Source organism: Lissotriton helveticus, chromosome 6 (assembly GCF_964261635.1).
Source record: "Lissotriton helveticus chromosome 6, aLisHel1.1, whole genome shotgun sequence".
Classification (NCBI taxonomy): Eukaryota; Metazoa; Chordata; class Amphibia; order Caudata; family Salamandridae; genus Lissotriton; species Lissotriton helveticus.
In genome coordinates, this window is record NC_136067.1 from 1,424,820,353 (window position 1) to 1,424,845,021 (window position 24,669).

General features: G+C 42.4%; 1 protein-coding gene across 1 annotated transcript in view; it reads left to right on the forward strand.

The window, feature by feature from the left end:
* Positions 1-24,669, forward strand: part of ENPP1 (ectonucleotide pyrophosphatase/phosphodiesterase 1) — a 739,100-nt gene that overhangs the window by 569,605 nt on the left and 144,826 nt on the right. The window contains exons 15-16 of the mRNA XM_078649218.1: positions 5,588-5,715; positions 16,971-17,040. Of these exons, the coding sequence (XP_078505344.1) occupies positions 5,588-5,715; positions 16,971-17,040 (198 nt within the window). The remainder of the gene's footprint in view (positions 1-5,587; positions 5,716-16,970; positions 17,041-24,669) is intronic.

The window sequence follows — 24,669 nt, forward strand, 5'->3', positions numbered from 1 at the left end:
CGATCCGGTACCTCAGGTGCTACTGCATCGCCACCGTCCTGCTCCGCACGACCCGGTATGTCTTTATTTCTACCCTTCTACTCAAGGCGCTCTTCTGCGGAATGCCTTTCCGTGGTTGCCTGTGGTATTGTTTCCTCCATCTCTGGCGGCCGGGTGGTTGGATTCATGGGAGCGTAATGTCTTCGCTTCTTCCAGACCTGACTTGCGGGCGCTTAACACTTTGTGTGTGTTGTCCAGGGCTATTTCCAGTCTGTGGGACTCTGTGGAGTCTCTCATGAGGGTGCCAGTGCTGATCTGCGGGACCATGTGTTGGATGGTAGGGAGTTGGCCGCGTTTATTCTTGATGCGGCCTTGGATATTGCCGATGCTCTCGGCCGTGCTATGCTTGGCTACGTGATGCTGTTTTTCCTGAAAATATTAGATAGCGTCTGGTTGGACCTGCCTTTTGACGGGGTCCTTCTATTTAATTCTGATGCAGACTCCACCATTCAGCGTCTTCTTGCATTGCTCCGTCCTCCTCCTCCTCTTCCTCAGTAGGTGGTTTTGTTGAGCCTCCAGGACTTGGTGGGAGGTGTTATCCCACTTGCTCCTGGTATTTAGTGTTTGGAGTAGCTGTTAAACTTTCTGTGAAGTTTGCTGTGCCCTTGGGGTCCCTTAGTTGGCCCCTCTCTTCAGTTGGTTGCTGGTTCAGCCCCCTTTTGGCAACTTTTTGGCTGATTATGAAGCCTTCTGTAGTTTTTGCCACAGGTTTTATTGTTTTGTTCTCTGATTCAGGATTTCTTCCCTAAGAGTGATTCCCATGACTTCTTGGGACGTGTCCTACCCTATGTGGGGTACTTGTAGCTATCGTATAGGCGTGGCTTCCGCTGGGAGGTTGTGGACTGCCCCTTGCGGGTTCCTCGCCTTTCCTGGTGTTGTTGTATTCCGTGGTGCCATCCCTCTTCACCTGGGCGTGGCTTGGCCATCTACGGCATGGTGCTGCAGTGTTTTTGCCCGTTTGGTCTGGTCCTCTGTCTGGTGTTCCAGGCGGGATAATTTCCTATGTTGACAGCTTGGTCCACCCTACTTGTTCCTCCAGATCGCACTTCTTAGTGGATCGGCTCTGTTCGGTGCGGTCTCCTTTTAGGGGTCGCTCTGGATTTTTTGGTGGCATTGCCCTTGTTTTTAGTCCGACGTGGTCTGGGTGTATAGTTTCATGGCATTAATCAGCAGCTGGCTGTGCCCACCTGCTCTTCTGTTCTGTGGCCGGGGGTGGGGCCTGGAGCTCCTGCTTCTTGTTTTGCGGGAGCCTTGTGAGTTTACGTCCTTCTTCTCCCGCCTGCCTTATTACTGTGGCGCCGTTCAGTCTCGTCTGCTGATTTCCAGCTGTGATAGGCTTGGCTGCCCTCTTCACTGGGTGTGCTTCCCGGTGGGTGGGGGCTTTGCCTTCGTTCTACCTCTTCTCCTTGGAGTCTCTGGGTAGCTCTTCTTCCTTGGTGGTCTTCTACATTGCCTGTACCTCTGGGACTTCTGTTGGAGATCCTTGGTACCTTGACTGGCCTTGGGGTGCTCTGGCCTCCTTTTGCCTTGTCCTAGTTTCCTTCTGCTGAGTGAAGGCGGGGCCGCCTCTTTTGTCGTCTTCACGCATCCCCCCTGGGGCCGGTGGACTTCTAGATGGTGAGGTTCTCTTTTGCCTGGGGGGGCTGTTCTCCTAGTCCATTTGATTCATCCCTATTGGGGCCCTGTGTTAAGTCCAGGCTGGAGAGGTCCTCTCGCAGACCCTCCTTCCCCTTGGGTATGGCTAGGGTATCTATTCTACGTTAAGGAATCTGCAGTTAGTAGTCTCTATCAGATGTACGAGTTACTTACCTTCGGTAATGATGTATCTGGTAGAGACGATTCTAGCCGCAAATTTCCTTCACGACCTGCCCTTCCTCCCCGTTCTACGAGGACTCTTCGTTGGTCTTAAGCACTCGTCTACCTCCGGGTGGTTGTCCTCTGCGAGTGCCTTTTCTACTCCCTCCCTAAGGGGATGCTCGTCTTGTGGTTTGCTCCATCCCTTCCTTTCTGTTGATTGGTGGATGGTGTCATGGGTGCTTCTGCGCCTCTACACCCTGGTCTCCAGTGGGAGGTTGATCGTGCCCTTCTTCCTTTCGAGACTTGGACTTCTAAAGAAAAATCAGGTAGAGACCTTCACTTCTGCTTTTTTTGTAGTCCTTGGGGTTGAAGTCCCTTGGCGCGGTCTCGAGTCTTAATTCTTTTCAGAAGCTGTCTCTCCTTGCTGGGGTTGTCTGGGGATGAATTGTCGTTCCTCTTCAGTGCTGGCCTTGGTACCCTTCTCTGTTTCGGGTAAAGGGGTTGCAGACTTCTTCGTCTGCTGTGCAATTTTTCACATGTTTCTGCCCCCAGAGGGGTGGCTGCAGTTGTATTTGTTTGCAGGGTTGCTTACAGTAGCTGTGCTCTGTCCTTTCATTCCATGTCTTTTGGTGTCACTGTGCCTAGCACTGTTCTGAGTGGTGCTATTCCCCACCATTCATTTTTCTCCCCTTCGGTTTAGCTGTTTTTTTCGCACACTGTTCCAGTATTCTCACAGTTTTGTTTGTGAGGGCTCCGAGTTGTGGTGTGGAAAAATTCTCAGAAGAAAACTGAAGTAGGCGCGCCGGGGTGGGACTTATTGGTTCTGGTTCTTCTAGATCTCTCTGCCGCCTTTGACACGGTCGATCATTCCATCCTGATCGACCGTGTCACCTCCCTGGGAGTGACCCATCAGGCCAAGGACCTCATTGCCTCCTTTTTGGCAAATCGTACCCAGGCAGTAAAACTAGGATCCTTCTACTCGCCAACATTTACCCTACCGTGTGGGGTGCCGCAGGGCTCTGCACTAAGTCCCACTCTATTTAATATATATGTGGCAGATTTGGCGAGAGTCATTAAAGCTCAGGGTCTCCGCTTAACCACCTATGCGGATGATACCCAATTGGTGTTGGCAATACACAAAGACGGGCCAGCTGTGGCTGCAAGATTTCAGGAAGGAATGAGGACCATCAGTTCATGGATGTCCAGTAATTGCTTGAAGCTAAATTCGGACAAGACCGAGGTTATGACCTTTGGCAACCTTGCACCAGAATGGTCTTCCAGCTGGTGGCCCAGTGAAATGGGTCCACCCCCGACCCCGGTTGCCAAGGTCAGAAACCTCGGCGTTGTGTTCGATAATAAACTGCTGTTCAAACACCATGTGAACAAGGTGATCTCTTCATCATTTTTCATGCTAAGAAAAATTAGAAAACTGCTGCGGTACCTCCCGGCAGGAGCTGGGAAAACTTTGATTACCACTCTTGTCTTCTCAAAATTGGACTATGGCAATGCCCTCTTTCTTGGCACACAGGAACAGATTTTAGCAAAAATGCAGTCCGTGCAAAATGCAGCGGCCAGAATCCTGCTTAACATCCCCAGTCGTCGCTCAACCACCATGGCTATACGCCATCTGCATTGGCTAAGAGTTAAGAATCGCATAAAATTCAAAGCTCCTTGCATTGCTTACAAAGCTATTCATGACTCCGGACCAAGGTTCCTCAAAGATGCCTTTCGAATTTATGCACCACAAAGACATCTTCGCTCTGCTAGCACCCATCTTCTTGCTGTCCCGCGTACCAGGACTGCCAGCTGGAGAGACAGGCGTTTTCTAGTTGCCACCCCCAAGCTGTGGAACTCCCTTCCCCTTCTTATTAAAACCAGTCCAACCCTTACCATTTTTAGAAAACTCCTGAAAACTTGGTTATTTGACCAATAACTATGAGGCAGCTTCATCTCAGGAGTCCGATCTGCGCCGAGACACCCTCGGGTATTTGCGCGCAATAAAAATTTCAAAAACATAAACTTATGTTTTCTCGCTTACGTCACGTACACGGACGCCGTCAGGGCGAAGTCACATGGTGCCGTCCCCCCGGCGCGCAGGGATGCTGTGGCAGAAAAGTTTTCCGGATCCAGTCTCATGCCTGCGGATAATTCTACGTTAAGGAATCTGCGGCTAGAATCGTCTCTACCAGATACCGAAGGTAAGTAACTCGTACATTTGGATCCATGCTCGATGACCTCAAGGGAGCAAGCGTTTTACAAACACAGTGATGTAGGGTTGACGCGCATTTGGGCCTGATTACAAGTACAGGTGACATTTATCACACTTGGTAAGTACCAATACCAGGGGATTAGTTATTTATTGGATGTGATGAATTGCACCCATTATGAGTCACTGGGAATAACCTTCAGATTGTGGCTTTCAATGCACCAAAATCTGCATGACGCGGTAAATGCCATATGCTTTTCCCTGTTAAATTTTGGGAGGCTCGACCTTTTGAAATTTACTGATTGTTGAGATATTTAACAAACCCATAAATATGCGGATGCGTTAAATAAAACTGAAATCATAATTGCGCATTGGTCGGAATTTAATGAGCATCTTGTAATCGGGGCCCAAGTGGGTTTAGTAGAACAACCTCATACGCCTAAGACATACAGGAAGCAGTAAATGAAGCACAAATACAGAACAGATAGCACATCTTTTCTCAGCCAACTCTGATCCTAGTTTCCTAGACTCCATTAGAACTCCAAGGCTGTACTAATTGCGGACTGTGCAATTTTCACAAGAATATAACATAATATATTATAAGAAATATGGTAGTTTGAAATTTGTTCATCATCTCTGCTTATCGTCAGTGCCTATCAGATGCATATGTGGTTATTAAACTGTAAAGTGATGGGCCATATATCCTTACATCCGTTGGAAGGCTCCTATCCCATAATTACAGTCTCAAGACATTTATGCCGGAATCATATTGGTTGACGGGATATATCCCATATGGAGGAGGCCACAGTCATTTATTAAATTAGCCTAAGATCCTACTTTTTTATTTTTTTTATTTGATGTTATGTTATTGTCCCTTATATAGTAGAACTACAGGAAAACAACTAGGACAGACCTGTCTAGCAGTTTGTCCGACACTGCAGTGTCCGGCACCGGAAGTGTTTGTTAGAAGAACTCTCACACACCAACCTAGTTGGTGTCATGCTTCATCATCGGGTTCCCAGCTGAGTAGCTGAATGCTACTCAGTTGTGCTGCGACACCTGATTACAGTGAAGCAGGAGTTTTTTGAGTGAGAGTGTGATGAAGTGGTGTATTAAAAGTACCTCTGAGTCTCTACCTGATATTTACTTTATTCCCAGTGGTCCAGGTTATAATAGAAAATGAGTGGATAGCTAAAAGAGATGGTTAATTGCGTCTCACATATACATGTGGCGTAATTATCTTTTGCCACTCACTTTTCACTTTTTTCACCTACACTACAATTTTTAATTCACTGTGAGAAAGGTCCTGAAGAAAGCCACACAATTGTTTGACATGGGCTGAAACATGTCGACCTAGCTGATAACTGAGACAAAATTAACTTTCTCTTTTAGTTATCCACTCGTTTTTTATTATACCCTGGACCACTGGGAATAAAGTAATATCAGGTAGAGACCCAGAGGTGTGTTATGACTAATGGAGCGATGTACTTAAATATACGTTTAGCGAGATCCCATTCATGAAACTTTTGTTTTCATCCTTTTTAGTGCAAGGCCCCAGACCAGCACTTCAAAGCTTACCTCAAACAGCACTTGCCTAAGCGTTTCCACTTTGCCAAGAATGAGAGAATTGAAAGGCTTACTTTTTACGCTGATGCTCAGTGGCAGATTGATCGGTAAGGGAAATTAATAGAATGTGCATTTTCAAAAGCGTTTCTTTTAAACTGTTAATCATTTAACCATCACATTTTCTTTTATAAGGAAAATGACTAACATTGGGAGACCGGTAGCAAATTGCTGCTAATCCAGGAAATGAGTGTGTTAACAGGTATTGTGTATGTTCAGTTTACTCATGCTGGCAAATACTTCTTGGAGTTTCCTTCAAACCGTACAGCCAAAATCAGGTCTTTTGTACTTTACAGTTGAGTATTTTGGCAATGCACAAGGAATGTAATCTCTTAAATATCCAAAATGTGTGCAAACCACACATGCCAGCGAAAACAAAGCATGTGCTTGGAAACTTTTCAGTGTGTTGCTTTATTTTCAAGATCTCTCTCCTTGCCATTGTGAGGCAGCAGTCTGTAAGTGGTGACTTGTAGTGCATAAACTGCACCCAGCTGCACTCTGTGGTAGTCAGGCCGATATGCACGTCTGCTGCAGATACTGAGCAGTTCCTCATATTATATATAAGCCCTGCTGATCTGGGCAGGATTGTAGGTATCAAAAGTGCAGAAGGTGCAAATGCACTGGGGCCGAAGGTTTTAACTGGCCATATCGACACTAATCATTTATAGCTTCCAGACGACGGGATGAGGGGTTACTCTAGCGCATGCCGTGTAGGTGTGCTCTTCAGCGGCGGTTCCTCTGCTATGGCGGAGGAGCATGCCCCCCGCACCAGCAGCCTCCAAAATTTGAAAAATAAAATGATAATAAAACAGGTTTACTATTGTTTTATTTTTGCAAGTTCTTGTCCGGCCGAGTCTTGGGGATGGGCTCATCGCGGGGGCAGTCACCAGGAGGAGTGGTAGGTGCACTGCTATCAGTGCGCATGTCCGTTTTTCTCTCAGGACGGTCAAATCATCACGTGCACTGAGCTGTCTTCAACCCGGCTTCATTGCCGGGTTGGAAGCAGCAAAGCACAAGCTCCCAGTCTTCCTGGGAGTGCAAATCCAGGGCGCTCAGGCCAGTCCTGACGATACAGCATTAGGATTGGCCGCAGGGGAGGCTGGGTACCTGTACTGCAGTGAGAAGCAGAAGAGTGGTGATGCGGCAGGCAGGGCAGATAAGTTGTGTTTTTGTATTGTCGTCTGTCTCTCTGAGCCCCGCCACTCTGCCCTAATATTGGCTGCTACTGGTGCTCTTAGGGCCCTGATCTCAAAATTAAGGTCACACTTCTCCTTGTCTGTTTCCAAGAACCCCCTCCCTGTCGTTAGGAGGCGGGATAAAGGCCTCACACGTGGGTGGAAATGGGACTGTTCAAACCATCACTTGGCCCTTCAAAACCCAATTTAGCTGTTGGGCGACTAGCTCTGCCATAGGGGGATCCTCAACCTGAAAATGTGTAACACATACATGCTCTGGAGTCAGCTGCTCTGAGTTGTTTGCCCAGGTGCACTTTCATAAAATGGAAACGTACAATAATGCAGAAGGATCAGTTTACTGCGTGTAAAATGTGGGGGTCGAGCTATCGCTACAAAAAAATATTAAGGGTCAGAACTGCAAAAAAGTGGTTTTCTGATTATTGAGCCTTGTCACAATTTCTGTAGAATAACCCTGTATGATCAAAAGGATTCCCTGATATCCACCTTCCTCTTAAAAGCTAAGGAAATCTCTCGGCTTCCCAACCCGTGGCGTAGCAAAAGTGCCATGTCCCCTCCGGAAAATACCCTTTAGCCATAGTTTAGTAACAAAAAACAACCATAACCGGAGCCTGAGGGGGGCCTCAGACCACTGGGCTTTTGTTCCAGTGCTCCCTCTGCCCTTCTGACAGCTACACTCTTGTCCCCAACATGCTACACACAAGTGGTTATCATCTGGTGTTGAAGACTGTGAGACTACCTCACTGGATGTATAAAGATACAAACATTTTTTATGATTTAGAATTCTTTATTCTTTTGGAGAAGACCACATTTACGAAGTTTTGGGAACAGCTATTACCTGCATTGGGAAAACATTGATAACCTTATGCTTAATTTGTAATAAATCAAATAATAAGTACAGGGTACAAAGATTTTTTCAGTGGTCTGCTGCTGGTGCTGTATTGTGTTGCAACAAAATGCAGGGGTTTCAAAATGCCTAGACTTCCCAGGCTTGATTATATCTCACAGGTTTTTCTTCGGCACCCTACTCTTCCTGTCTCTCTCTCACTCAAGATGTGGGCTTCCTCCATGGCCACTGTTTTCATATCTTTCTCTTCCTCCTTCTCTGCATTTCTGTCTTTTTCCCTTGGTCAAAGTCTTAACATGTTGTTATGGTCTTTGTTGACGTCTCTGCCTACCTCCATGCAAACATGACTGCCACTTTAATTTAATCATCTTGTTTCAAAACAGTTCAAAAGGTTTTCTGCAGAGCAAAAAATTATATTAAATAACACTCTCAAAGTACTTAGTCACAATATTCTTATATTGTCCATTGAATACATTCACTAGTTAGACACCAGAATCCAGTGTAGATTAGTCCATATTTATTTCTCTTGATTCAGTTCATCAGTTTCAATATTTTCTGTAGTCAGATCAGCCTTTTAAGCAGGTCAGCCGACACGTGTTTCGTTGTTTAAAACAACTTCATCAGGGCTGCAAACCAGAATGAATGTATAAAGTAAAATAAAAACCTTGTATATTTAGCTATTTACAACCAACTGTAATAATTAGAAAATATTAATATTAATTAATCTAACACCACCTGAGTGAAAGACAGGCATAGAGTTCCCAATACATTCGTGTCTCGAATTTATAAATTGGTGATTCCCAGTGTCATCAAGTAATACACATCAAAATCATTCGGATCTATAGCCTTCTGTACACAATCTGTACACTAATACATACATTTTCACAAAAGTTTTACAAAAATTATTTACTCATCTATCTTAATCTATGGAGTGGTATGGAGCCCCCCGCTTCGTCCTGTTGATCACCGCCACTTCAACCCCAGAAGTAATTGTTTTACTCTTCATATCTACTCAAAGTCCATTTCCCTACAGTTTAAGTGAAGTTTTTTTACCTTTCTCTAAGTTTCAGTTCTCAATTTAATAGTATGTTCCTTCCGTTTCTTTAAAGTTAAATTTCCGATTTTATTATGCAGGTTCTGTAAAAAGAGGGACATGACTATATATGTGTGTCCTCAGTTTACTCAAAATAAATGTTAATCATAACTTGGGAAAAGGTCTTACCATTCAAATGTCCAGAGTTCGCCTATTAATCCTATAAGCGCGGTACCGATAACTTTGTTTGAGCTATAAGGGGGTAAATTAAAATCATAATTCACCCCTGTATCTTTTTAATGCTCAGCGGTTTTTTGCAACTATTTTAACAGTAATCCTTACCTTTAACGAAATCTGTGAATCTAGTATTATTATCCACTTCTTAATCGTCTGTCAGTAACTAGTATTATTATCCACTTCTTAATCGTCTGTCAGTATCTATGAAAGAATATTTTTAACAGCATTGGTGTCTTAAAATTCGATTTGTATGTCAAAGTATCTCGATTAGAAGAGCGATCGGTGAAATCATTTGTACTCACCTAGTAAGAGTGTCTATCTCCTCTTACTTCTTCCCATCTGCTCGCGTATCGGCGTTTGCTCCGAGCGCCATCTTGTTTAAGTTAATATTTAGCAAATATGTACCGCGTATTGAAGTATTGCGCGGCCATCTTGTGTAAGTAGTAGCGTAATTACGAGCGCTACATGTATATCTAAAATCAGACAGTTTAGGCCGCATAATACCTTTCCTTGTAACTTTATAATGCAAATTGCAGCCAAGTTAATGTGCTCATATATATAGGTTGAACTTGATATACTTTATAATGAGTGTTATTGTACTGTGTATTTTGGCAGCCATCTTGTATATGGCTTAACGTGATTTAGCGCTTTACTTTACATGAAATCCGTATTACAATTTTTATATGCGATTGCAATAATAACTAGTTAAATTTTAATACGGTTAACGGAAATTTTAAACTCAAAAAAGTTTTCTTATTTATGAATGGTCTGACCCTCTCTGATCTAAAATAAATTATTCTTTTAAGTTGGCCATAACCCCAATATAGCTATATAATGATGTTGTGCTATCTACGTAATATTAGTTCTGGGTGGTCTGTAAGTTTACGTAATGCTTCCCTTTCATCCGTTCTCAAGTTGTCTGAAAAGATTCTCTTATGATGATGTTCTTTTTTAATCTGGTTATCAATCTCAAGGTTAACCGATTTATAAAAGGCGTCAACCACATTACCCGTGGACAGCTGAGGTGTCCATTTGGATCTTTCTTTTAAGCCACTTTTACTTGAAAGACTTGGGTTTATTTCTAAATCATGTAAAAGAGAATTCATAGTTACTGGATCAAGACTAATATTAACACTAAACTGAGGGTCTGGTATGAAACGAGTCTATTAGATCACGATGAATATTTATTTCTCAAAATTGACTCCCCAAAAGCACCTTGTATGTACTGTCTGCCCAAGATACATAAAAACAAAGAGAAACCACCAGGGAGACCGATAATCTCGGGCATTGGGGGACCTACTGAGAAACTCTCTGAATTTATAGATTCATACCTTAGACCTTATGTGCAGAATTTACCGTCCCATATTGAGGACACGAAACATGTTCTCAATATAATGAATGATGTGACATGGGAGAATGACATGATCCTAGCAACTTTGGATGTAGTATCTCTTTATTCTAACATTAACCATGAAAAAGGAATACAAGCCATAGAAACTTTCTTAAATGGCAGGCCAATTGAATATCTGAATCACACATCCATGTTACTGGAAATGACCAAAATTGTACTGGAAAACAACTATTTTTTATTTGAATCTACCTGGTACAGACAAAAGATTGGGACAGCGATGGGTTCCAAATTTGCTCCGTCCTTCGCGAATCTCTTTATGGGGAGACTGGAGGCGGAGCTTATTTGGGGCCCAAAAGGCTGTCAATGGATCGATCATATTTACTACTGGGGTAGATTTATAGATGACTGTTTATTATTTTGGAGAGGCACACCAGAAGAACTAGATAGTTTCTTTCAATACTTGAACACAAATGATATGAACATGTCATTCACCACCCATTTTAGTAAAGAAAAACTGACCTTTTTAGACATTGAACTTTATGTGGAGAATAACAAATTGGGCAGCCGTATGTTTCGTAAAGAAACCAGCTGCAACGCACTACTTAGAGCAGACAGTTGCCACCCGACTAGCCAAATAACATCAATCCCATATGGGGAAATGATCCGAGCAAGAAGGAACTGCTCTAAAGATGAAGATTTTCACCGAAATGTCATAGACATGACTAAGAGATTTGCTAATAGAGGATACTCAGACATTGTAATCACTAAAGCGGTTCGCAGAGTCAATAGGTTAAAGAGAGATGAAACTTTGAAACCTAAAAATAAATCTGAGGTCCCGTCTCATGACCAGAAACTCAGAATGATTACCAATTTTGGTAAGGGTAGTCAAAAACTTTTTAATATCATGAATAAATATTGGCAAATGCTTACTTCTGATAAAGACCTAAAACCTTTTTTAACAGAACGTCCAAGTATAACATACAGAAAGGGAATGTCACTTGCCAATATAGTGAGTCCAAGCTATCCCAAACCTGTTACACCAACAAGTCAAAGTGACTGGCTTCGGACATGTCCAAAGGGATTTTATCACTGTGGAAACTGCAGCTCATGCAGATGGGCAATGAGAAAAGTACAAACCTTTGAATATAATAATACTGGGACATTCCGTATTGAATCTTTCATTAACTGTGAAACATCATATGTTGTATATGTAATTGCATGCCTATGTGGGAAAATATACGTAGGCAGCACTGTGAGGAAATTGAAAGACCGTATGATTGAACACTATCGGGCATTGAAGAATGGTGATACCAGGTATCCAATTTCCTCACACTTGATCCAAAATAATAATGACTCTGTAAGGCATAAATTTTCATACCATGGAATTGAGCAAGTGACATTAGATAAACGAGGAGGGAATAGACTACTGCACTTAAGACGTAGAGAGGCAAGATGGATTATGGTCCTTAGAGCAGTTGAAGATGGTCTTAACATTGATTCTGAGCTCCAGCATTACCTAGGAGACCATTAAGAATATGATAAAATGATTGTACAGAGTATCTATTTATCATAACTGTAACCAAGATATAATCAGATGTAATTTTACGAGATGTGATTACACTTCTGCTTATGCCTTTAATCCCCCATAAGCTGTTATGTTTAATGTCTTTAAAAAGAGATTGTAATGGAATGGTGTGCGATGCCAACAGCTTTGACACTGGGGGTCGCCGCTATGCTAACCCCATTAGATTTTATTTCCACTTTTCACTATCGAAATACACTGATAAACTGACCACTCCAATATGGTGGAATGCTAAATACACCTAAGCAGGCTGTGATCTTTACTGTCACGTAGACAGCATAACATCACTATATAGTTCTTTACTGTCATGTAGATAGCACAACATCATTATATAGCTATATTGGGGTTATGGCCAACTTAAAAGAATAATTTATTTTAGATCAGAGAGGGTCAGACCATTCATAAATAAGAAAACTTTTTTGAGTTTAAAATTTCCGTTAACCGTATTAAAATTTAACTAGTTATTATTGCAATCGCATATAAAAATTGTAATACGGATTTCATGTAAAGTAAAGCGCTAAATCACGTTAAGCCATATACAAGATGGCTGCCAAAATACACAGTACAATAACACTCATTATAAAGTATATCAAGTTCAACCTATATATATGAGCACATTAACTTGGCTGCAATTTGCATTATAAAGTTACAAGGAAAGGTATTATGCGGCCTAAACTGTCTGATTTTAGATATACATGTAGCGCTCGTAATTACGCTACTACTTACACAAGATGGCCGCGCAATACTTCAATACGCGGTACATATTTGCTAAATATTAACTTAAACAAGATGGCGCTCGGAGCAAACGCCGATACGCGAGCAGATGGGAAGAAGTAAGAGGAGATAGACACTCTTACTAGGTGAGTACAAATGATTTCACCGATCGCTCTTCTAATCGAGATACTTTGACATACAAATCGAATTTTAAGACACCAATGCTGTTAAAAATATTACGTAGAGCCGACAAAGGTGGCAACATTGTTGTTATGAATCGTGCCGACTATAATGGTGAAGTATTGTCACAATTGAGGGATAGTAGATATTATGAGAGGATTAAATCTAATCCCCTAGAAATGATCAAGACTAATATTAACACTAAACTGAGGGTCTGGTATGAAACGAGTCTATTAGATCACGATGAATATTTATTTCTCAAAATTGACTCCCCAAAAGCACCTTGTATGTACTGTCTGCCCAAGATACATAAAAACAAAGAGAAACCACCAGGGAGACCGATAATCCCGGGCATTGGGGGACCTACTGAGAAACTCTCTGAATTTATAGATTCATACCTTAGACCTTATGTGCAGAATTTACCGTCCCATATTGAGGACACGAAACATGTTCTCAATATAATGAATGATGTGACATGGGAGAATGACATGATCCTAGCAACTTTGGATGTAGTATCTCTTTATTCTAACATTAACCATGATAAAGGAATACAAGCCATAGAAACTGTCTTAAATGGCAGGCCAATTGAATATCTGAATCACACATCCATGTTACTGGAAATGACCAAAATTGTACTGGAAAACAACTATTTTTTATTTGAATCTACCTGGTACAGACAAAAGATTGGGACAGCGATGGGTTCCAAATTTGCTCCGTCCTTCGCGAATCTCTTTATGGGGAGACTGGAGGCGGAGCTTATTTGGGGCCCAAAAGGCTGTCAATGGATCGATCATATTTACTACTGGGGTAGATTTATAGATGACTGTTTATTATTTTGGAGAGGCACACCAGAAGAACTAGATAGTTTCTTTCAATACTTGAACACAAATGATATGAACATGTCATTCACCACCCATTTTAGTAAAGAAAAACTGACCTTTTTAGACATTGAACTTTATGTGGAGAATAACAAATTGGGCAGCCGTATGTTTCGTAAAGAAACCAGCTGCAACGCACTACTTAGAGCAGACAGTTGCCACCCGACTAGCCAAATAACATCAATCCCATATGGGGAAATGATCCGAGCAAGAAGGAACTGCTCTAAAGATGAAGATTTTCACCGAAATGTCATAGACATGACTAAGAGATTTGCTAATAGAGGATACTCAGACATTGTAATCACTAAAGCGGTTCGCAGAGTCAATAGGTTAAAGAGAGATGAAACTTTGAAACCTAAAAATAAATCTGAGGTCCCGTCTCATGACCAGAAACTCAGAATGATTACCAATTTTGGTAAGGGTAGTCAAAAACTTTTTAATATCATGAATAAATATTGGCAAATGCTTACTTCTGATAAAGACCTAAAACCTTTTTTAACAGAACGTCCAAGTATAACATACAGAAAGGGAATGTCACTTGCCAATATAGTGAGTCCAAGCTATCCCAAACCTGTTACACCAACAAGTCAAAGTGACTGGCTTCGGACATGTCCAAAGGGATTTTATCACTGTGGAAACTGCAGCTCATGCAGATGGGCAATGAGAAAAGTACAAACCTTTGAATATAATAATACTGGGACATTCCGTATTGAATCTTTCATTAACTGTGAAACATCATATGTTGTATATGTAATTGCATGCCTATGTGGGAAAATATACGTAGGCAGCACTGTGAGGAAATTGAAAGACCGTATGATTGAACACTATCGGGCATTGAAGAATGGTGATACCAGGTATCCAATTTCCTCACACTTGATCCAAAATAATAATGACTCTGTAAGGCATAAATTTTCATACCATGAATTGAGCAAGTGACATTAGATAAACGAGGAGGGAATAGACTACTGCACTTAAGACGTAGAGAGGCAAGATGGATTATGGTCCTTAGAGCAGTTGAAGATGGTCTTAACATTGATTCTGAGCTCCAGTATTACCTAGGAGACCATTAAGAATATGATAAAATGATTGTACAGAGTATCTATTTATCATAACTGTAACCAAGATATAATCAGATGTAATTTTACGAGATGTGATTACACTTCTGCTTATGCCTTTAATCCCCCATAAGCTGTTATGTTTAATGTCTTTAAAAAGAGATTGTAATGGAATGGTGTGCGATGCCAACAGCTTTGACACTGGGGGTCGCCGCTATGCTAACCCCATTAGATTTTATTTCCACTTTTCACTATCGAAATACACTGATAAACTGACCACTCCAATATGGTGGAATGCTAAATACACCTAAGCAGGCTGTGATCTTTACTGTCACGTAGACAGCATAACATCACTATATAGTTCTTTACTGTCATGTAGATAGCACAACATCATTATATAGCTATATTGGGGTTATGGCCAACTTAAAAGAATAATTTATTTTAGATCAGAGAGGGTCAGACCATTCATAAATAAGAAAACTTTTTTGAGTTTAAAATTTCCGTTAACCGTATTAAAATTTAACTAGTTATTATTGCAATCGCATATAAAAATTGTAATACGGATTTCATGTAAAGTAAAGCGCTAAATCACGTTAAGCCATATACAAGATGGCTGCCAAAATACACAGTACAATAACACTCATTATAAAGTATATCAAGTTCAACCTATATATATGAGCACATTAACTTGGCTGCAATTTGCATTATAAAGTTACAAGGAAAGGTATTATGCGGCCTAAACTGTCTGATTTTAGATATACATGTAGCGCTCGTAATTACGCTACTACTTACACAAGATGGCCGCGCAATACTTCAATACGCGGTACATATTTGCTAAATATTAACTTAAACAAGATGGCGCTCGGAGCAAACGCCGATACGCGAGCAGATGGGAAGAAGTAAGAGGAGATAGACACTCTTACTAGGTGAGTACAAATGATTTCACCGATCGCTCTTCTAATCGAGATACTTTGACATACAAATCGAATTTTAAGACACCAATGCTGTTAAAAATATTCTTTCATAGATACTGACAGACGATTAAGAAGTGGATAATAATACTAGATTCACAGATTTCGTTAAAGGTAAGGATTACTGTTAAAATAGTTGCAAAAAACCGCTGAGCATTAAAAAGATACAGGGGTGAATTATGATTTTAATTTACCCCCTTATAGCTCAAACAAAGTTATCGGTACCGCGCTTATAGGATTAATAGGCGAACTCTGGACATTTGAATGGTAAGACCTTTTCCCAAGTTATGATTAACATTTATTTTGAGTAAACTGAGGACACACATATATAGTCATGTCCCTCTTTTTACAGAACCTGCATAATAAAATCGGAAATTTAACTTTAAAGAAACGGAAGGAACATACTATTAAATTGAGAACTGAAACTTAGAGAAAGGTAAAAAACTTCACTTAAACTGTAGGGAAATGGACTTTGAGTAGATATGAAGAGTAAAACAATTACTTCTGGGGTTGAAGTGGCGGTGATCAACAGGACGAAGCGGGGGGCTCCATACCACTCCATAGATTAAGATAGATGCGTAAATAATTTTTGTAAAACTTTTGTGAAAATGTATGTATTAGTGTACAGATTGTGTACAGAAGGCTATAGATCCGAATGATTTTGATGTGTATTACTTGATGACACTGGGAATCACCAATTTATAAATTCGAGACACGAATGTATTGGGAACTCTATGCCTGTCTTTCACTCAGGTGGTGTTAGATTAATTAATATTAATATTTTCTAATTATTACAGTTGGTTGTAAATAGCTAAATATACAAGGTTTTTATTTTACTTTATACATTCATTCTGGTTTGCAGCCCTGATGAAGTTGTTTTAAACAACGAAACACGTGTCGGCTGACCTGCTTAAAAGGCTGATCTGACTACAGAAAATATTGAAACTGATGAACTGAATCAAGAGAAATAAATATGGACTAATCTACACTGGATTCTGGTGTCTAACTAGTGAATGTATTCAATGGACAATATAAGAATATTGTGACTAAGTACTTTGAGAGTGTTATTTAATATAATTTTTTGCTCGGCAGAAAACCTTTTGAATTATTTAATACCTGGGATCAGTGTATTAGTAAGGGAGTTAGGTAACCTCCCTATTCTGCCTAGTAGCAAGAGGAGTTACACGTCAATTGAAAATAGCCTAAATTACTAGCTGTGCGCCCTATCACCTGTTGCCTTTCTTTATTTTTTGTTTCAAAACAGGTTGGCAGGCACCAACAAGCATTGCTCAGGGGGATTTCATGGATCAGACAATCGGTTCAAAAATATGCAGGTATGTTAAACTTAACATTTTTCATCCGGACAATGCATGCTATAATTTTCACACTTAAGTATTAGCGCATGAAAATTGTAAAACAGTGCATACATATTAGGAAATCATTTCCTCTTTATCTTGTATTCTGGCGGCCCTACATTGGAATGTTTAGGGCCCCTTTCTATTGATGATTTAATTATCAACAAATGAGGCGAGGAAACATCTGCAATGTGATAAAGAATTAGAATTTGGCAGATCCCTCCAAATAGCTTTCCGTATGTGTCTCTCACATAGAAGTAGAATAGAGCTGGCAGAACCGAGGGGCTTCATTTAGTTGTTCTGTGGGACTAGAAAGAGTTACCATTTGTGGAAGTACTCAGCACAAAGAAGATTAGAACGTGTCGTATGTAAAAATATTTTGGGGGACTCGGATAGAGAGTAGCATTGAACAGTTTTTGTGGTTAGTGCAAGAGTAAAAAGTAGAACCAGCTTAATTTTTCTAAAAAATATAGGAGCCCAAAGTTTTTCAAAGCCATCCACTGTCCCTGCCTAATGCCAAATTTGGAGGCTGTCTTGTCTTGGTTCCACCTCATGCCTCTTTCTTCCACCACCAGACACTCTCGTCTATTTTACTTGAAGGGTCTTTTCCAACCCCGATTTCATTTTTTGTCACTCTTTTTCCAAATATATCTCTACCTGCCTATTCTTTTTTTTTTTTTTTTTTTTTTTTTTTTTTTTTTTAATGCCGAAACATTTTATTTCAAATTGTCAAATAAGACAGGGACAAAGACCATGATAACAAACACGAAATTGATATATTCAGACTCATTCTTTGAACAAATGAATACTTTTGGTTTTGATTATTGGGACAAAAATGTTGAAGTAAAAAGTGTTTGGGGTACAAAAGAATGGCAAGTACAGGGTATAGAATCTTTGTTTAGAGCCTGCATGATCCCAGAACAAATTATATATATATATATATATTTTTTTAAAACCTTTATTGTGCAAGAAGTAAAGAACAAATACGGGCCCACAACCGTCCGGCCGGCCACAATACTTTGAAGCACAAGTGCAAGCAATACAGTACCCCAGCGGCAGCGGACGACATAGCAACAAGCAATGTACATTACACTGAACAGAATCGTGTCGCTGAGGAGAAGGAGTATCAAAGGTTAAGTTTTAAGGTTTTTCGATCTAAATACAAAGCAATGAAGAATAAGAAATAAGGAGAACTGAGTCCATATTATAGCATCACGATATGGGCAGGTGGCCTCACCACTGGAAACAACAATGGAAGTGAAGACCTCGAGCAATATGGCGGCACGAAGTAATACAATCAAATCATCAGACATCATTTACACACCATACACAGCGCCACCCCCTCCCCATTAACCCCTATCGCGGACCCAGAACAGAAACAGATTAAGAAAGCGCAGAAAAATAGGAAAAATAAGGCCCATAGAAACTAAACGAAGTAAAATAAGTCCCACCCCCCACCCTACACCAATGCGGAGGCTACGGCCTACCCCCCCCCCGGCAGTGTGTCTGTCGCCCATTAAAGAACCCGAAATGCAGACAAAGAAAAGGAAGGAAAAAGGAATCGAAAAAGAAAAAGGAAAGAAGACCCCTCACACTTGAAATATAGGGAGTAAGAAAAGATTAAACTAATCCATAACTCCCAGAAAAAGGAAGGAAGGTGGGGAGGAGCCCACCCAATATCCGAGCTCCCGGACTTTCCAGGCATACACAACCTTTACGCCGCGCAACAGGAGATTTGGAGGACCGAGAAACAGGAGAGTATCAGAATCAGGCACACCCAGAGCCCCGGGCCAGCACAAAACAACATAGCAGAAAACAGTGCAATCCGGGACCCCGCCAGCCAAGCAAACAATACTAATGAGGGAAACACCCACAGCCCAGTCCGAACGTCAAAATCCCACCAGGCATGGCCATCGCTGAGAAGAGGGGCAATTCAATACAGTCCCGGTCTCCCCAACCACAAGTAAACCCTCCACCCCGAACACAACTGTACAGCATGAAACACAGGAGAGAATGGGGAGAGTCATCTCACAACCGTAACATACAATGAAGAAGCGCCCCATCTCAAAGTCCCACCCGCCAATCAAGCACATGGCCACAGAGAAAAAATTTCCCCTAGCCCCAGCCAGTCCGAAAACGTATCCCAGAACATGGCTCCCTCGGAGGGCCCGCCCCAATCAAAACAAAGAGACAAAATGGCCGCACACGACCAAAAGAAGATACCCAGAGACAAGTTGGACTGCGCCAGTCCTAAACAGCGCCATCAATCAAAAGGAGCAGCCCCGGAGGAGGGCCCAATGTCCGAGTCCCGGCCTCCATACCAACACAGACCTAAAACACATAAATTATGCCAAGGCGAATACAAAGTCATCGCCACTAATACGGAGTGATATCCCAAATAGAGCCCCTGCGTACATCAAGACAGCGCTCCAACCCGAGACCCCTCTAGCCGAACAGAAACAAAATTCAGGACCCCCAGCAATATCAAGCACCCCCAGACACCCAGCCCGCAAGTACATCCATCCCGTTAGGAAGGGACAAAAATCAAGCATAGCAAGTGCAACCCAAAATAAAAGGGACCATGGAAAGTAGTAGCAATTGCATTCTAAAAGAGGGAAGCACACACATGCAGGATAAGCAATATATCGACAAGTGTTATAGTCCGGGCACAGCCAGTCGATCAGGCCAAATCAGAGAGAGAGACAATATCAGCCCTGGCCGGAGCGCTGAAACCCCTCCATGCATGGCCGCCGCTGCGAGTGCACCGCAGGCGGAACAAAGGAGCAAGATGGCCGCCCTCGGCATAGAAGAAGCAGAGGAAGAGGAAAGAAGTGTCCCCAATCACCGATCATCACCGTGTCCAAGTTGACGAGCACTAGTAGTAGGCGAACAGTCCAGCAATGTAGAAAAAGTCCCGGTAGTACTTGCAGCGGTAAAGTCTCAGGTTTCGGAGTGGAAGGAGACTTCGCAACTGTAGCCTCGCCAAGAAGGGCACTCCCGACACTGTAGCAAAGGACAGAACGCCCTACAGTAGCCTCATTGCGCAACATTGTATCCACCACAGGAGAAATGAGAGGTATTAGGGGGCCAGCCAGCCACTGTCGTTCCCTGTCAGGCACCACACCGTCAATCCTCCGCTCCAGCTCACGGGCATATCGGCGCCAAGTCGCCCCCAGGTCTGCAAGGGCTGCCAGGATATCGCCACATTTCAGATCGGTCCCCGGCTTCGGCCGGGTAGCAGTGCGCAGCGACGCCCCCTTAGCATCCTCCAGTACGCAAAGAGACAGAGCAGCAAGGACTGGGGATACGGGAGCGAACACTGTGTCGAGTCGGTAGTCAGGCGCCAAGTTCACCCCCGCAATGAGCTCACGGCGGAGAGGGGGGGGCGACTCCATAACCAGGAGGGACGTCAGGCAGGGCCCCCAAGGGAAATACGGCTCATAGTCCGAGGCCAGCGCGGCGTGAAAGCCCCCTCGTTTGCTATCAATGTGGATGGTACACGGCAAAGGGGGCGCTCCAAGATGGAGGCAGATCAGACTGCCGGCCGTAGAACAAAGGAAGCGTCGGTTGCACGGCCACAGCCTCGCAGGGATCCACTCCGTCGCCGAGGAAAGTTAAGCCAGCCAGCCCACCTCCGCAGCCGGTCACGGTATATTACACTCCAGCCCTGTCCCAACTTGTCCCACCGAACAGGACCAGCAGCGTCCGGCGGTGACGATCGGGGCTGAGTCAGGGGGCAGAGTCGGAAGTCGGCAAACCTCGCAAATCCGCAGCCGAAACAGCCGGCGGGGATGTCGGAGGAACGCGGGTAACATCAACTCGCTCTTGGCCCTAGTTGCGCACGTTGTGGGCGAATATAAATGCCAGGATGTCTTAAAATCAGCAGACGGTTTACGGAGCCGGGAGCTCACACGGTCGGTCCGTCCGCCATCTTGGCTCCTCCCCCCTACCTGCCTATTCTTTGCCTTCGAGCCTTTCTCTGTTGTGCTGGGTCAAAGTCTGATAATTAGAAAGAAGTTCCTTCTTTTAAAAAATTAGCCCCAGTGGCCACCACCTGCAGCCACCCAAACAAATTAAGCACTGGGCTTTAGGAATATTTCGCTAGCATTTTATCATTTTGATGGTTTAGAAAGCTTTTATTTGTTTCATTCTCTTTTTTATTTATTTATTTTTATTTTGAAAGTACAAAAGCTGATACAAAAATAGAGAACAAAATCAAAAGCATTCAACCCTACCCTCCCCCACCCTCCGCCCCCTGTGCAAAAACAGCATTGTTGGCTGGTGGTGAAGGAAGACCTATCACATACAAACAATTTCTGATTATTTCTTAAGTCATAAAGTGATACATAAGATTGACATTATGGGCAGAATAGTGTCCCTATCATAGATTCTATAGGAGTCGAAATGGGAAGAGCTTTCCTATCTTCAGGTGTCACATATATTCCAGATCCGTAAAATGTGTAGGTCATCATTGGTAGACCGGGAAGTGATAAAAAAAATTAAAAACATGAGTAAATTATTAATTTTCGGAGACCCCCAATGAATGTATATACCCAAGCCAAACAAAGGTTCCCAGTTTGCAAGACCCTTTCTTTTTCCCCGGTTACCCTTCCTGGCAAAGATAGCCTTCTCAATGTGGCATGTCAAAATCAGTCGGGGCAGCCAGTGGGAGAATAGTGGGGGGTTTGGGACTATCCAATATGAAGCTATACAGATACGTAGCATAGTCATTGCACAAAGATGAGTGCTCCTCTGCTCTTTCTTCTGATCTTGTCTTGCATTTCTAGCAGAAAAAACCTACTCAGACGGGTTATACTTACTTCTCAGCCTGCACCTCTCCCTTGAAAGATTCGATTACTTTCTTGTTTCTTTTTCCTTAGTCCAAGATTGCTCTATTGAGATCGCCCCACGATTCATGTCAGATCATAACCCACTCATCTTAAACATCAGTGGGCTGGGTTATAGGAGGAAAACCTCGAATTGGAGCTTTGAAAAAGCTTTACATTTTGATGAAGGATATTGAATACACATGCAGGGGTAGATCAAAGTTTCTGGAGCTAAATATAGGGTCTGCAAAAGAGAGAATTGTATGGGATGCACTGAAGGCGGGCATCCGAGGGAAGACCTTGCAGTTCTCTATACGGAGAAACAAGAAAGAAAAAGAACAGATATGAAGCTGCAAGATAAGATGAAAATGGCAGAGGAGAAATTAACTCTGGCAGTACAGCTAGGAGCTTAAATTGAAGCTGCTCAACTTGAAGTAATAGTCACCAAGGCTGAAATTGGGTCTATATTTGCTGAGAAAGCCTCCGCTAAATGGGCTTCCCCCAGGGAGAAAACATATGAATGCTGTGACCGCATCGGCCATCAACTGGCCCTCAGAACCAGACAACAGGTGTCTGCTAATGAAATACTATCAATCTAACTTAACACAGGATTCAACCAAGATCCGAAAAGCATTCTGTGAGTTATACCAGAATCTCTATACCGAGGAAAATGTAGGGTCATCAAATTTGAGAGAGGAAGAGATTTTTGAATATCTCGACAATACCTCATTAGCAGAACTCAGTGTAGAAGATCATGACCAACTAGAGGAACCTCCCACATCGGATGAAATAGCTAAAGCCCTGGCAAGTTTACCAGATGGGAACGCGGCTGGTGTTGACTGTATCCCGGCTGAGTTCTATAAAATATTGGCCCCTCAATTAAATGCTCTCCTCACCTTATTGTAGTTTCTATTTTTAATGGGGCACCTCAACCCGCTTCCTGGTCCAACCCTAAGATTGTAATATTCCCAAAGAAGGATAATCACCACGGAAATGGGATCCTATAGACCAATAACTTTAATTAATTGCAACTCTAAAATATGAGCTAAGATCTTTGTAATGAGACTATCCCTAAGAATAGATCCCCTAGTGTTGCCGTGGTAACACTGGTTTATCCCCCAAAAAAGTACGACGGAACACATCTGGCGGACCATCACTTTATTGTACGCAGCTCTGGTGTCAGAAGACCTGATGTCATTAATCTGCTTGACGCTAAAAAAGCGTTTGACTGGGTCTCTTTGTTATTCCTCTGGGACGTCACGAAAGGCTCTTTATCTCAATCCCACAGCGAATACCTCTATTAGTGGGATACTGACGGAGCAGATCAAAATCTCACGGAGGACTCGCCAAGGATGTTTGTGCTCACCTCTGCTCTTCGCACTTTTTATAGATCCTTTTATAAAAGCAATAGAAAACAACCCATCTATCAGTGCAGTGAGCAGATTTGGACTAGACACTAAAATCATGGCTTATGCCGACGACCTGGCTATAGTGACCCCGACCCTCTGAGCGCAGTTAATGCACTAGAACACGAGGCAAAAAAGTTTTTTGTTTCATTCTCAATGATCAAATCAATTATAAATAGGCTGAGGGGTTGGTATTGTGCATCAGCAACGCGCCTTATACACATCTCTTTATAACCCTGTGAGACAGTTCTGCAGCACGTAGAGAAACGCTGCACTCGGCTTCCAGTTGCTTTGTCATTGAATCTTTTTCACAGCATTAACCTTAGCATGAACAGTACATCAGTCTATAGTGAGTGTGACCCCAACCCTTGAATTATTTCATTTAGAACTTCCATTGAAATGCAACATCCTCTCTGTTCTGTTATTTTATGTATGAGTGTGGTATTTGCATAGCACAAAACAAGCAAAAAGGCAGCAGAATGATGTACATGTTCAAAGGCAAAGAAAAGTCAACATGTAATAGTAGGGTTGGTGGACTGTTACCTCATCATGATGTAGTGTTTTTAAATAAAAAGGTGAATTTCCACCTCCCTCCTAAATTTGAGCAGTTCGGAAGGTTATGGGCATAGTGGTCCATATCCTAGGTGCATTGGTGGAAGAAGACTTGTTGTTATGCCTTCTTTTTTTTACACTTGTTGTCTTCAGACTTATAATGTCCAGGACTGCATGTGTGCTCAGAGTTAGATGGTGAGTTTGCCAACTAAGTAATCAGAGGTACCTGTCATGATGCCTTTGTAGATAATGCAGCTGGTTTTGAAGTTGGTGTGGGCTGGCAAGAGGAGCCAGTAGAGTTCTATCATGGTGAGGGTAATGCAACCACATTTTCTCAAGCTTTTAATGAGACATGCTGCAGCATGTAGTGTGCCCTTATTCATAGCACATGTGGTATCTGGTAAGAAATGAACCAGGGCATTGCCACCATTTAGATGGAAGAGTACTAGGGCATGAGCTCCCTAAAGTCACTTTCTTGAAGGAAATCTTTCTTTCTTCAGAGCTGGTAACTGTTTGTCCTGGTTTTGTTGATGATGTGTTCCTCAAGGATGAGATCGAGGTTGTCGAGGGGGAATCTGAGAGACATGACATTGGCTGACAGTTGGGGTACCAAACCATTCAGGTTTGCGTTAAGCCACGTTTGGACTAGCTGTTTCTTATTGTTCTTTGTAAGTAGCAGCAATTCTGTTTTGGCGAGGCTAAGCTTCAGGTAGGTGCTGAACATCCAGACTTAAGTAAGGTGAAGGCAGTGTCTTAAGAGTTGGATGTGTGGAACATAGGACATTTTCTAAAGTAGTTGTTTCTTCAGGATGAATGTTTAAGTC